Genomic DNA, 13359 nt, shown 5'->3' with positions numbered 1-13359 from the left:
TACAGCCTCAAGCACGAACCTCAGCTGAAAACAAAACAAACAAACAAAAATACTACATCTAAAAAAGACAGTAATAAAATTCTTTGTTGTAGTAGATTTAGTCAGATAAACATGGCTGAAGGGTACTCAGAGGATAAGTCTATATGGAACAGCTGCTTATATAAATGTAAGAATGGAAGCTTACTTAAACAATGATTTTGGGGAGATGGAAGGGTAAAATTAACCTAGCAGAGAAGTGAATGCAACAAGTAACCACAAAAAACTATAGATAGTTGATAGGAAAGGATGCTAGAGCTTATGGGAGAGATTTTAAAACTGAGTTACTAGAAGACCATTGCTGATGGAAAATTAGGGCAAGTTTTATCCTAAGATATTAATCCCAAACTTGGATGAAATCCAAAGCCATATGGCAAAAATCAACCTATGCATTTCAATAAAAGCATTTGTAAAAAGCAAAAAGTAGCGACACAATGTTTTGACTTCAGTGGGAAGAAATTGTTGTTGAAAAGCTCTTGGAAGAAGAAGAAGAAATGGTATTTCTGCTCTGGCCTAATGCAGGTACATAAAATGGGATTCATGAACTTTCAGCTCGGTAGCTGTATAGAGGCTTTCAGGTTAGCTCTCCCTGGCTGTCGCGAACTGGGGTTCCTGCCCCAGTTACCATCAGATGGGAATGATCCTCTGGGGATGGCATCACGCTGCTACAACCCCAGCCAAAGCCAGGAAACATCCATAGTTTCATGGGACATTGGCTGTTAGGAATCTTCGTAGTGCTCAAGTGAAGAAAAACATTTTGCAGTCCACAGCTGAGGACTAATGCTGACAAGGTCAGGAACATTCAGAGGTTTTAATCACTTGGCATACATCGTCATGGGCAAGGACAGTGCAGGGAAGTGTCAAGAGCACCTGAACCAGCTACAGCTGCACCTGTTCCTCAGGATGGTCAATGTTGGATTAAGTGAAATATGCCTCGCAAGAAAGGTTCCAGTGCAAAATGGTCTATTCACTGGAGAGCAGAGACTGAGTAACGAGTCCAGGTAAACTGGCAGGTCTACTGGAAGCGTCTAATGTGGGCTGCTATGCTGGCTAAGCAGATGGACTTTGATTCAAATTTGGCTCTGAATTACTTTCTGCATCTCGTGCAGCTGGAAGTGTCACCGATGTGAACTCTAAGTACGTGATCTGGTACCTAAAAATAGCCTTGAAGTGTAAAATGCAAAAAGGTAGATATTTTGCAGCTTAGGACAATGGGGTTTCATGGTAAGTTTCTGAGTGATTAAAGTAAAAAGAAAAGCCCAAACTTGTAACACTCATCTGGAGTGAGGAGGAAGGCTGTGCAGCGCACACATCCAATGTGTGCCAGTAACAGCATGTTGGAGGGAAGGACAAGAGATGAAGGGGGATAACCCTCTAGAAAATATTTACTCTCATTGAGGCAAATTGCTGCCGTAGTAAGAGTCTGAAAGAAGTGGCAAACCAAACAGAAATAATCTGCATGGAATTAAAGAGGTGCGTTTTTAAAAGCTAGTCCTTTGTGCATATTTACGTGGTGGATTAGACCAGTAATTGTCACTGTGGCTTTTATTTGGTCTTTTGCTGAGATTTCTTTGGGTTTGTTTTCCAAAGAAGGGGGGGGGGGGGGGGGGGCGGGGTTTGAGAGCATAGATAGGTGGTAACGCTGTCTGCTGCAGTTAGATCACAGGAACTTTATGTTAGTTAATGACCAGGAGAGAGTTTAAATATTAAAAATAAAATAGATTTGCTATCAACATGTGATTCTGTCAAGATGTTCTCAGGGAGGTTATTAAAACTCTACGTTTCTTTTTGCTTGTAAGTGTGGGAAGCATTATTTTCCCTGTTTTAATTTTTTTGGTGTCATAATAGCACTTGCAACCCTGGTCTTGCAACTGCAACACAGTTGTCTCGTGACTCTGCTGAAGTTGTTTGGAAATCCAGTGAAAGATCTCTGATGCAGAAGCAGTGCTGGTATTTAGTAACAGTTAAAAAAAAATAAATAGTATGTAAAACAGTTTCCACATTCTGTCAGTGCACATGTACAAAACCAGAAAATGTATTTATTGTTGTTATCTTTGAAGTATAATATCTTGGATGTTTTATGTTGTCTTAATGAATGATCATTAAAATTTGTGTTTAAAGTGAGTGTGAAACGAGGATTGTTGTGACAATAAAACTCAATGTATAAATTAGTGGCTGACATTAGGTGGCTGAGAGAACAGCTCTGTGACTCAAAGAACAGCTGTGTGAACAAGACATAGAAAAGCTGAACGAATAAAACTGTACTAAAAATGAATGATATATAGTATGAAGCAGAGATCGTCACCTGAAAATGGAAAAAGAGTTGAACATAGATGTGCTGTAGTGTACGTCTCTCCCTGTCCCCTCCCTGTGGCTTTTGAACCCACTTGCTCGTTTCAGCCGAGACCAACCGAGGCGCAGCATTCTTGAGAGATAGGAAGTTTCTGTAGGATCATGGAAGGATGCTACCAAGTAGACTGAAATGCTTAAATATGTGATCAGTTCATTAGATCTTGGAAAGTCTGCATGGGGGAAGATTTGTTATGAATACTCCCAGCATGAAAGATGCCAGCCTGAGTACTTAATTAAACACACAGAGTCTAACAAGACAGGAATCCATAGGAGACCACACCACTCGCAGAATGACTTTTTAAAAAAAGTTTAGTATGTACCAGCCAGAGCAGCTAATGTTGCAACATGCATAAAACCCCCCTTTGTGCCAGGGGTGAGAGCAGTGGAGCTGTTGAATGGCACCAGAGGGGGTTTGCCCTTGGGCTGGTACTTGGCAAAGCAGTCGGCATCACCCACCCCGAGGTCTGTTATTTGTTTTGACCATTGGCTTGGACTGATTTACAATCTGATCGCAATAAAACTTGAGTGAACCTTCGCTTTTGGCTCTGGCGCTGCATTGTCTCGCTTTGCTTTTGTTCTGCAGGGCAGTGCAGCCGCGTCTTCCCTCCCCAGCTCGGCACGCTGCAGATCATTCATGGCAATGGCACGGCCGTGGGGACGGTGATAACATTCCAGTGCTCTGCTGAGCACCAGCTGGATGGACCAGGCATCATCACCTGCATTTGGAAAGGGAATAGTACCCAGTGGACAGCCGGAGTGCCCTCCTGCAAGCGTAAGGTTCTTTCCAAACCGTTCCCAGTCCCTTTGGGCTGCATTGTGTTTATTTTGCTGTGCCTATCTCCTGCAACATTAGGATTAATGCTAGACATCTGTGCAAGGAAAAAGACAAATTCGATTTCTTTCAAAGGTGCCCCCACTGACTGTAATTGCGCTCCATGTGTGTTCTGACATCATCCATTATCATGACACAGAAAAGGCTCGGTCACATTTGTGCCTGATCTCACGTCTCCAGCTCAGTGGTGTTGCACCCAGAGTAACCGTGGCTGTGTAGCTACAAGACTTATCCTTCTTTAGAAAATGTGTAGATATGACCAGCTAATGTGCAAGCATATTTGTAAACCTTCTAATCTCCTGCCATTCTTTTCTGAAGATATTTTTGCTGTAAAAGAAACACAGTGATAGTTTTTGAACAGTTCTAGGTTGCTGCCTGTGGGCAGCCACATGGGAAAGTTTCCGTATTGACAAATTGTGTTTGAGTGGCACCAACATTAACTACCTTCCATACTGTGTTCCTTCTTTTTTATTATAAGGTTGTTGGTGATTTGACTAGAAGTAGGCTCAAGCAAAACACGGAGCTTTGAGAATCTCAGTTTGTGTCCTAGACCTTGTACAATTTTAAATCACTGGTAGATGGATCTTTTAGACACATATCGCGCTCTCACAAATTCAGCTATCCTTGTCTCTCATTCGAGAGATTCCATTAAAGAAAAATGAGAGGAATCCTTCCCTCCAGAGGCTGCAGATCGCTTGTGTGGAGCTCGGCTGAACCATTTCTGATGCTGGTCGTTGTGGCGCTGGAAGAACTAGATGAGTTTTGAAGCAACACACGCTTAGTGCTCCAAATGACTTGGCAGAGATATGTGTTGTCTGTGCCACACCACATTCCTACTCCTCCTTTTGTCTGGATAATGCACTTCCAGCATCAGATCACAGTGAACACTCAGCCCTGCAGATGCTGTCCCTTCTTCCATCCTGCATCCTTCCCCAAACAGAGGAAGACCTGTTCGCTGCCTGCCAAACAGGATGTTATTATGTGGAACTGTCCTTGTTCTAAAGGGCCGCTTTAAACCTGTTCACCCCATCAGTGCTTGGTTTTGCAGCTCCAGTCCTTGCTAACAATTGCTTATAAGTCTGCTAGCTCATCTGCATTTGATATGCCAGCAAAGTTGGGCTTTTTAGCTACTGCAGCGCTAAAGGCATTGTGTTTAATTGATTGCAGTGGTGAAATACTTGTGAACAATTCATTAGTAGCTTATAAACAGGAGATTTTAAAATAGCCTAATTTGAGGCTTGCATAGCTCTAAGCTGAAGCCAAGATGCTCTGGTACCTTGGCGTGTACTAGTGCAAAAATCCTCACTGAGCTATTATTAGCAGAAGTGTGAAGCAGGTAGATTTTCAGCATGGTTTAAGGAAAATGTGAAAGATAAATTCATGGGATGGCCTTAGAAACATGCTTCTGTGTTTGCTTTGCTGCAGCCATATCAAAATATGAGACTTTTGGATTTAAGGTCGCAGTGATTGCCTCCATCGTGAGCTGTGCTGTCATTCTGCTGATGTCCATGGCTTTTTTAACTTGTTGTCTCATCAAGTGTGTGAAGAAAAGTGAAAGGAGGAGAACTCAAAGGTATGTCAAGAAAAGATTTTTTTTTAAATGCTGTAAGACTGTACGTTGTATGGACCCCATTGCTGTGATAGCAGAGAGCTTCAAAGGACTCGGTGCTTACAACACTGCAATGCTGTTAATTACTTAAAATCGTTAATTTGTAGGTCAGGCTTTAGGCATAGAAAGGCTTGCAGTTCAAGAGTATTTAGGCACCTAATGTCTGTTAATATCAGATGACCTCAGTGAGCCCGGGCAGATCTGTATTTACCCAGGATTATGCAGAAGCTGAATATACACGTCTTATTTGCTGGCCCAGTCTCTCTCTCCTTGAATTATTTAAGATGGGCTGTGTTTTCCTGTCTTCTCTCTTTCTTTCCTTTTTTCCTTTGCTTTCCTTGAATACTGATGGGAAAATGAATCTACCCACATTGAAACCATCAGAGCCCTCACCATCGGCAAAGCATACTTACAGCTGTCGCAGCGCTGTTCTGGAGCGATGTAGGATTTTACCTTCTGGCTTGAAGTGCAAGTCAGCAGGCAGGATTACAGACAGGCATGGGAAGAAGTATAATTTACCAATGCAGTCTGTTATAAAAGCTTGGCGTGAAGGGTGGCTGTGTGCCCCTGTCTGGCTGAACACGAAAGCTGAGTCACTGTTGTTCAGGAGAGCATCCATCCCCAGTCCCCTGCTGCTGGAGGCTTTCCGTGGGCTCTCCTTCGCTGGTCAGTGGGGTGGCACAGCCCCCGCCAGGCCAGCAAACTGCACTTCTGGTGGGTTTGAAGACTCTTCTTGCTTCAGAGGAGCGTTTGGCACAAGGCAGGGCAGTGGTGGAATGGAAGGGACTGGGGAGGACATGAATGAAGGTCTCTCTGTGTAGAAGAATTCTAGAGGAATGAAGGCATGTTAATTAACATTGATATTACACAGCTGTGGGCTGGCTTCAGGGGCGGTGGGCTGGCTGATGTGGATAATGTGCAGCTGTGGCTGGTTCCTGCTAAGCAGTTAAATAGCTCTAAGGGGGATGGAAGAAAAGCCCCCGAGGAAGAGAGACCTGGAAGAGGTAGAAGAGAAAGAGTGTGTGTGCCCTGGATGTAGGAGAAACAAGGAGGAGGCCCAGATGAGGAGAGGCTGGCTGGGAGAGGAGCTGGGGAAGAAGGAATCTGGATGCAGCAGAGCCAAGGAGCAGGGTGGGCTGACCTGAAGAGGGTGGAGAAACAGCACGGCCAGTAGATGTAGATGAACTTTTGAAGCCTTGTGGGGGTTGGTGGCTGTGCAGAGGCAAGGCATGGGGACTGCTTATTGAAGTCCACCTGGGATGGGGTGGTAAAAGCCTTGTTGCAGCCGGCTAGTTTTGCTAGTGCTGTGACATTTCTGCTCCAAGCTGTGTTTTATTTAGAGCTGCATGAGAACCAGCTTAGGAAGGAAATTCTGTCATATCAAAATCTGATTTGTAGCCAAAATACAGATTTTTCTGTTTCCGTTGGAAAGATTTTGTGAGGCAAAAAGTTGTTTGGTGTAATTCATAATACTAGGTTTTCACTGATAGCATGAAATAATTTTTGAAATCAAAGGGTTGATCGGTGTTTTTTGGAGTCGCCCTTTTCTTTTTAAGACTATTCCTATCAAAGTCCTTGTTTTTCATTTACTTTAAATCAAATTCTGTCAAAACTAGCTATTCGCATGACTTCTATGACTTGATACATTTTCTCTTACAAAAGAAAAGCCCTTCACAGCGGGCGTTGTGACCTGGTTCTGTCATCGGGACGTAAAGCGGTGCCCTTTGCTGGGAGGTTCTCAGCTCCCCCTGCCCTCCCTTCGCTGCTTCCTGAAGGAGCCGCTCCAGCGCAGCCATAGCTGAGCCCCGCTTCTGGGGGAGGAACCTCAGGGTGCTGTGGGCATCGTGTGGCTTGGCCCTGCTGTCAGAAAGCAACCGAGATGATGTAGAAACTGTCCAATGTTACACAAGAGAGTAGCACGTCCCTGTGTGGAACATGCTCAGCCAGTGCTGCAGAGCGCCAGGCGCGGTGGCCGCATCTCTGCTCTTGGTGTAGGTGGACGATGGGGGATCAACTTCTGGATGCACAAAGCATTAATCTGAAGAGGAGCTGCAGGCCTGATAATACCAAATGAGAATACTTGGTAGGGGATTAGTTAGTTAATAATAAATAATTAAATATTTAACTAAATACCAAGTCAGATAAATAAGTTAGACCATCTCTGAAAGAAAAGGCAGCCTGTACTTGTGGAGTGGGGAGGATGACTCGCTCTTGCCTCTAGCTTTGCAGTCTGCCCATCTGGGGTTTTTTTGGTATTTTGGGGTTTTTTTGGCTCTTACTTGGCCTACTAGAAAGAGGTCACCTCTGCCTACAAAGCTGTCTTACCAGGTGTCTGTTTGATGATCTTTGAAGTGCCATCTTGTATCTTATCCTTACGTTGGGAGAGAAAAAGGCCAAAGGCTGAAAATCCTCGCATAGCGTAGCCTCCCTGCAGACCTCATCCCGCGGCATGCGTGTGGCTGCCGTGTTCTTTGGCAGGAGCAGGGCTCTGCTCTGAGGGGACAGAAGTGACAACAAAATCCGCATTGCCAGCCCTCACAGTTTAATCTTGTCCCATCAGCTAGGGTGAATGTGATTCTGTGCACCTTAGACTTCTTTCAAAAACAAGAAAAGAAATTATGGGGGTTTTTATTTTATTTTTTTTCTTCAGTTGTAGAAAGCAATGAGAAGCGCCTTGAGCATTTCAAGAATAAAATCTTGACAGCGACTGAATACGCCCTGCTCTTAACAAAGGCAACATTACCTGCCTTGTCCTCCATTTTTAAGTCAGTTCATGTTTTCATCCTGCCTGGTGATTTTTGAACCCTTAGGAATGGCAAGTGCTGCAAAAATTCACAGAAAATACTTTATTTCAGAAAAAAAAAAAAAAATGTACCCCATAAAATGGGGATGGCCTGTAGTCTTTTCACATACAACAGAATCTGGTCTGACATGTGTCACTGATGAAAGTCCATGAGATCATTGACACAACATCATGCCTTAAGTGACTTTCCCTATTCCTGTTGTCTCAAAATCCACTGAGCCAAATTGACAAAATTATTGGGGTTTTGTTCCTTTGAACTATCCACAGGTGCCCATAAGAAAATTGCTCGTTTGTTTGTTTTGCTTTTTTTTTTTGAGGAGTGCTGGGAAATACTTAAAATAACACTGTTTTACAGAATAATATTTATGCTTTTTAAGAACCCTCTGCCTTAAGGTCTTTAGGCAGGTATTTGAGTCTTTGGAAATTTGGCTTACGCTTGAAGTTCAGCATGTGTTTAAGTGCTGTCTTCAGTAAACCTGAATTTAGATTTAAACTCTCGTGAGTCGGGGCTGCGGTCATATAAAAGCTGGGATATTCAGCCATTGATCCCACTCACGTATTTTACCCCTTGCTTTATTCACAGAGATATGCAGCTGTGGTACCAGCTCAGAAGCGAAGAGCTAGAGCACATGCAAGCTGCTTACTTTGGTTTTAAGGGAAGAAACAATAACAACAACAACAAGAAACTCAGGAATAAATCCGTATTTGGTGATATGACTAACATGGCGTACGATAACCAAGGCTTCTATAGGTAAGGCTATTAAAACGCAGTGGGTTTGAATGAGTTTGTCGAACAGATTTTAGAAGGACGAATCCTCAACAAATGCATTTTAAAGGGATGCCCCTGAAGGGGATGTGATGCCAGTGGACTGCCAAGGCTTGTTCTTGAACTTGCCTGTCTTGTGGGGAATTAATGTTTCCAAGAGTTGAGACAGCAGAGGAGCTGAGCGTGACCTCTCTCCTCACAGCTCTTTTCATCTATCCCCACTAGTACTTGATTAAGCCTGGTCTGCAGGGGAGGTTGCACAAGATTAACGGGAGAGAGGTTTTTAATTGGCTTTGTTAAATTGATGCTAAACTGTAGCAGGAAAGTCACTGTTCCATATTGGTTAGCAGTACCAAGGTGCCGGCTTGCCTAAGAGCCTTAGGAGAGGAGGTAGCGCAGGACACCTGGGGCCATGGTGTGGCTCAAGGTGAGCGTCAAGTACTGCCATTTATCCTTCAGCGACCACGAAAGCTGTCTTGAGAAATACTTTTTGTTATCAGGGCGTGCGGGGCAAGCACAACAGGGTCCTCGTCCACAAGCGCGGGAGCCCTGCCTCTCAGGGAGCCCGAAGAAATGTCCACACTGAAATAAAATGCCTCCTGTCCCATGGATGGTGGGCATAGGTATTTTGTGTGTCGGTTCAAAATTGCCTCTGAACGTGTCCAGGTGTGTTACGCTGGCTGTGTGTTGCTAACAGAAGAAAAACAGAAAAATGAATACACGCTCAATTCTAACCGCTGTTTTGCTATTACCATTCATATAAACACATGTCGTTGTGTCTTTTATATCCTTCGGGTTCTGCTTCGTCGTCATGCACGATCCTTGTTTGCCTTTAATTCACTGCTCACTTGTACAGCTTTTATGTACGGCATATCTGTGATTTCTAGTGGTTACCTGCAGAAAACAATTTAATGCAGATTATAAACCAGCTTCCATGTCACAGTGCAGCTGGAAATTATATTTAAATGGAGCACTTGCGCAAAAGTCTGATGGCTGCTTAATCAATTCCTAGCTTTGGGTGACCTCAGGAAGATGTATAAAGCTAATTAAATGCTGATTATAACCCAAACAGGTTTTTAGAAGACTCAGGATGCAATTTTTAATTTTGGACAGCTTCAATCTGCTGCAATGTTAATGTTTTGTATAAGTGTAATCTGCTTTTAAAATATCATGGATAAACTTATAAAGGGCTGTAAACAGAGGTTAGCGCTCTGCTGGAGCCTCGAGCTCCTTCTGGCTGCTTATCTGCACCGCTCTGTGCAGCAGAAGCTGCCGTATTATGTTTACCAAATTCTCTACACCTTTTCTTAACTACAAGTAGCAGGGAATATACAATTTCTCTGGATAAGCAGCTTCTCTGGGGCCAGAAATCAACGAGTTTATTATTTCTTTAGAAAACTAGAGAATGTATGAACTTCAGTGGGGAACTGCAGAGGGCAGGAGGAGGAAAGCCTGTAAGCTGCTCTTTGCCTACACAGACCAACACGCACGCTGCATTAAATACTGGTGCACGTACCCACCTCCTGATGCGTGAGATCCACTATTAATCAAGGTCTACTGTGTTTCCACCACGCAGGGGTGATGTGATCCTGGCTAATCACTAGCCAGAGCAAAAATCAGCTAGGAGAGCAGGTGTGTTGGTCTGTGCCCCCAGAGCCAAAAGTCTGGCCATTTCACACACGGAAGTGAGTGCTGCTTCTAATCAGAGATGGAAATAGCATTGAAGCTGTGGCAGACTCTGAATAAGACTGTCTTGGAATTGCTGTAGAAACACGTGTGACCTTTCATCAGTTTGTACCTTGTTCCCTTTCTTGACTCGAATAAGATCTATTTAATCAAGGTTAGTAAAAGATGCTAATTTGTACTGTTTAATTCTGTAAAATGGATATATGCACAGGATGAGATGTGGGAATTCTGCTAATGTATTCATGCCAGCTCTTGGAGACAACAAATGATCTGTCAGCTTTGTGTTTCACTTGCAAGACGTATTTTTTGTGTGTAGCGAATTAGGCTACGTTTCTGTACTCATCCTGCGCTCATCCAGCTTACCGGGAACAGCAGGACAGTGTAGGCAAATCCCTGGGGAGGTGCAAATGTGAAGCTGGCTAATGCTGAGAAGCATGAAAGGGCATGTTCACTGCCTGGGTTATTTCCATGGTGCCTTTCTCTATGTGAAGTGGACGCACTGTCAGCCTGTGCTTGGAGGAAATCTCTAACTGTGTGGGTGTTGCTGTAGTGATGGAGCTGCTATAGCATTGATTGCCAGAGGAGGTAAATAAAGGCATGCAGCATGGTTGGAAAAAAGCAGGAAAACTGAGGGCAAGCAAGCCCAAAGGAAAGATTCTGTATATTGCCACGTGCACGTGAAGCTCGGTGTGTGCCCGTGGTCGTGAACAAGCAAAAAGAAAATTTAAACAAGGTTTCTCAAGGAAGGTTCAGATTTGACACTAGGAAGCATTTCCTTACTGAGAGGGTGGTCAAACCCTGGAACAGGCTTCCTGGGGAAGCGTTCGATGCCCCAAACGTGTCCGTGTTCAAGAGGCATTTGGACAATGCCCTGAATAATTTGCTTTAACTTTTGGTCAGCCCTGAATTGGCCAGGCACTTGGACTAGATGATCGATGTAGGCCCCTTCCAACTGAAATGTCCTATCCCATCCATTTCAGATGTTTGGAGGAATTTGTGCAATGCATCGCTAGACCTCCAAGCAAATCAGAAATCCTACTTTGCTTTTCTAATAAGGCACTGTCCTAGGAAGCAGGCGAGACTGATGGTTCTGTCCCTGCCTCTCTCAGGGCTGCAGTGCATGTGGTGTGCTCTGCTACAGCCGTGGGAAGCGGCTCTGCAACCCACGGAGGAGGGGGAGGCTGAGAGATGAGTGGTGCCTGTGTCTGAGAAAGGAGGGGGCAGAGGCTTGGCAATTCAAGTCATTTTTACGATAGCATTTCCTTTTCTTAAAGAAAGCTTCTGCTGCTTCTTCCTGTAACATATGTAACATTCTTCTTCAAGGAAGAGTGAGAACTCCTCCACCCTTGAAGAGGACCCTCTTGAGCGTATCTTAGTCTATTTTTGACTAGAAATAGATGTAGGTTGTGCTGCTTTTCAGGCTTAATTGAAATAGATTTAGAGATTAACTAGAGATTAATATTCTGATTCACTACTTTAAGGATCAACAATACTGTAAGAACAGATAAAATAAAAAGCCAATTCTTTCATATCTGTATTTCAGATAAAATAAAAAGCCAATATGAAATAAAACAAAAAGGCAATTCTTGCAGCCAGGTAAGATATTTGTTATGGTTTACAGAGTAATGTAGGATTAAAAAACTATCACCTGTTAAAGTGGAGCCTTCGTATGCTGATGAGATAATTTTGGCTGTAACAAGGTGACATAATGTGGATGCAGAATGCTGATGTATAGAAGCTATAAATAATGTAGAAGCCCAGCTGTTGGGCAGAGGTTAGTGCTGTTCCAGACCTGTCTGCCACAAAATGAGATTTTTTCCCCCATGTGTTTGAAATATAGAACAAATGCAATAAATGTGTAGTTTTGCAGGGAAATGTTGAATCTTAGTGGCAACTACTCTAATCATAATGATCCCATTCTGGCTTCTTGAAGAAATTGCTTCAAAGGGCTGAGGAATATGTCTACAAATACCTGGGATCATTAACTACAGAGCGCAGACACTGTTGATGCTTCCCCTTCCATTTGGATGTAAGGATATGTAAGGATGTAATGAGGATAAAAATACCAACTTTTAGCAGAAAGTCTTGTATGCAGGAGCTGTAAGCTGCAAATACAGTGTATTTGCTCTTTTATAATATTTGAACAGCTCACAAATGTTGAGCAGGGGAAGACAAGTTGCAAGGCATGGGGCCACTGGGAGGGACACGTTTTCCCCAGCGTTGCTTCTGAGAAGCGGAGAGCGTAGAGCAGAGATAGCAGGTTGCTGCGCGAGGCAGAGGTTTGAGGCAGATTAGCTGAAGAAAAGGGTCTGCTGTCTATGGGAGGGAGATTAGCGGCAGCTCTGGGCCACGTAGTTAGGGGAGAACAATGTGCATGAACCTCCAGAACAGATCCCCAGGAGGATTGCTAGGCAGAGGCAGGGCTTGTCAGCACGGGGATGTATTGGGAATAGCTCTCAGCCCAACTGCAGCGTGTATCGGGAGAAAAGCCTAAAATCAGTAAATTGTATTCTGCTGTCTTTAATATTTTGATTTAAAAGTCTTCATCATTCTGCATGAGAATGAAACCAGGACTGTTGGCATTGTTCGTCCAAAGTGAGAGACCTTCCACACAGCAGCAGGAGCACTGCACCTGCTTGGGGTTAGAAGGCACAGTGGTCTCACTGGGAGAGCCCCCAGCACCAGGGACGTTCGGTATTGCAGAGGAACTGGCGTTTGAAACGCCATGCTGGGTTTAAGAGGTCTTGTGAAATGTGTGTTTTCCTGAGCAACACATTATTTTTGACTCTGCTATTTTCTGATGAAGAATAATACCTGGCCTTGCAGTAATACTTCTCTGGAATAATTGCTTGGGCAACCACCACCTGAGATAACAGTCCTCTTCCACCCCCTGCAAACATCCAAGTGGGGGAGCTTGGACGTGGTCAGCTGCCTGAGCAGGCAGGTTGTCCCCTCCCCTGTGACAGGCACGGGCTAGATTATCAGTAAAGAGAAGCTTAATGACAGCTATCCTTTCTCTGTGCCAGCTACCGGCAGTGTCTGAGAGACGGAGGAGAGTGTGTCGGTAAGAGATGATATTAAAGAAACCAGTGTTGAAGTGTGGGGCCAGCCTAGCGCGGGTGCGGGGGTGCACTCACCAGGTGCCATGGGGCAGCTGTAGCTCTTCCCCAGGTGAATGGTTGGTGCAGGTGGGTTGAGGCAAGTTTGGCCTTGGGGTCTCCTGCCTGGAGTAAGGGGGAGAAACTCTAGTGGCTTGCCAAACAGCTGCTGCCTCT

General features: G+C 44.2%; 1 protein-coding gene across 1 annotated transcript in view; it reads left to right on the top strand.

Annotated features, from left to right (window-relative positions):
- The window catches only part of SUSD3 (sushi domain containing 3), a gene marked incomplete at its 5' end in the record, with an annotated part of 34623 nt that overhangs the window by 14623 nt on the left and 6641 nt on the right, over window positions 1–13359 (top strand). The window contains 3 exons of the mRNA XM_037387178.1: window positions 2972–3160; window positions 4646–4793; window positions 8216–8383. Coding sequence (XP_037243075.1) covers window positions 2972–3160; window positions 4646–4793; window positions 8216–8383 — 505 coding nt within the window. The remainder of the gene's footprint in view (window positions 1–2971; window positions 3161–4645; window positions 4794–8215; window positions 8384–13359) is intronic.

The sequence above is a fragment of the Falco rusticolus genome, chromosome 4 (genome assembly GCF_015220075.1).
Source record: "Falco rusticolus isolate bFalRus1 chromosome 4, bFalRus1.pri, whole genome shotgun sequence".
In the NCBI taxonomy this organism is placed as follows: domain Eukaryota; kingdom Metazoa; phylum Chordata; class Aves; order Falconiformes; family Falconidae; genus Falco; species Falco rusticolus.
Note: the sequence above shows the minus strand (reverse complement) of the source record. Positions and strands in the feature narration are given on the sequence as shown.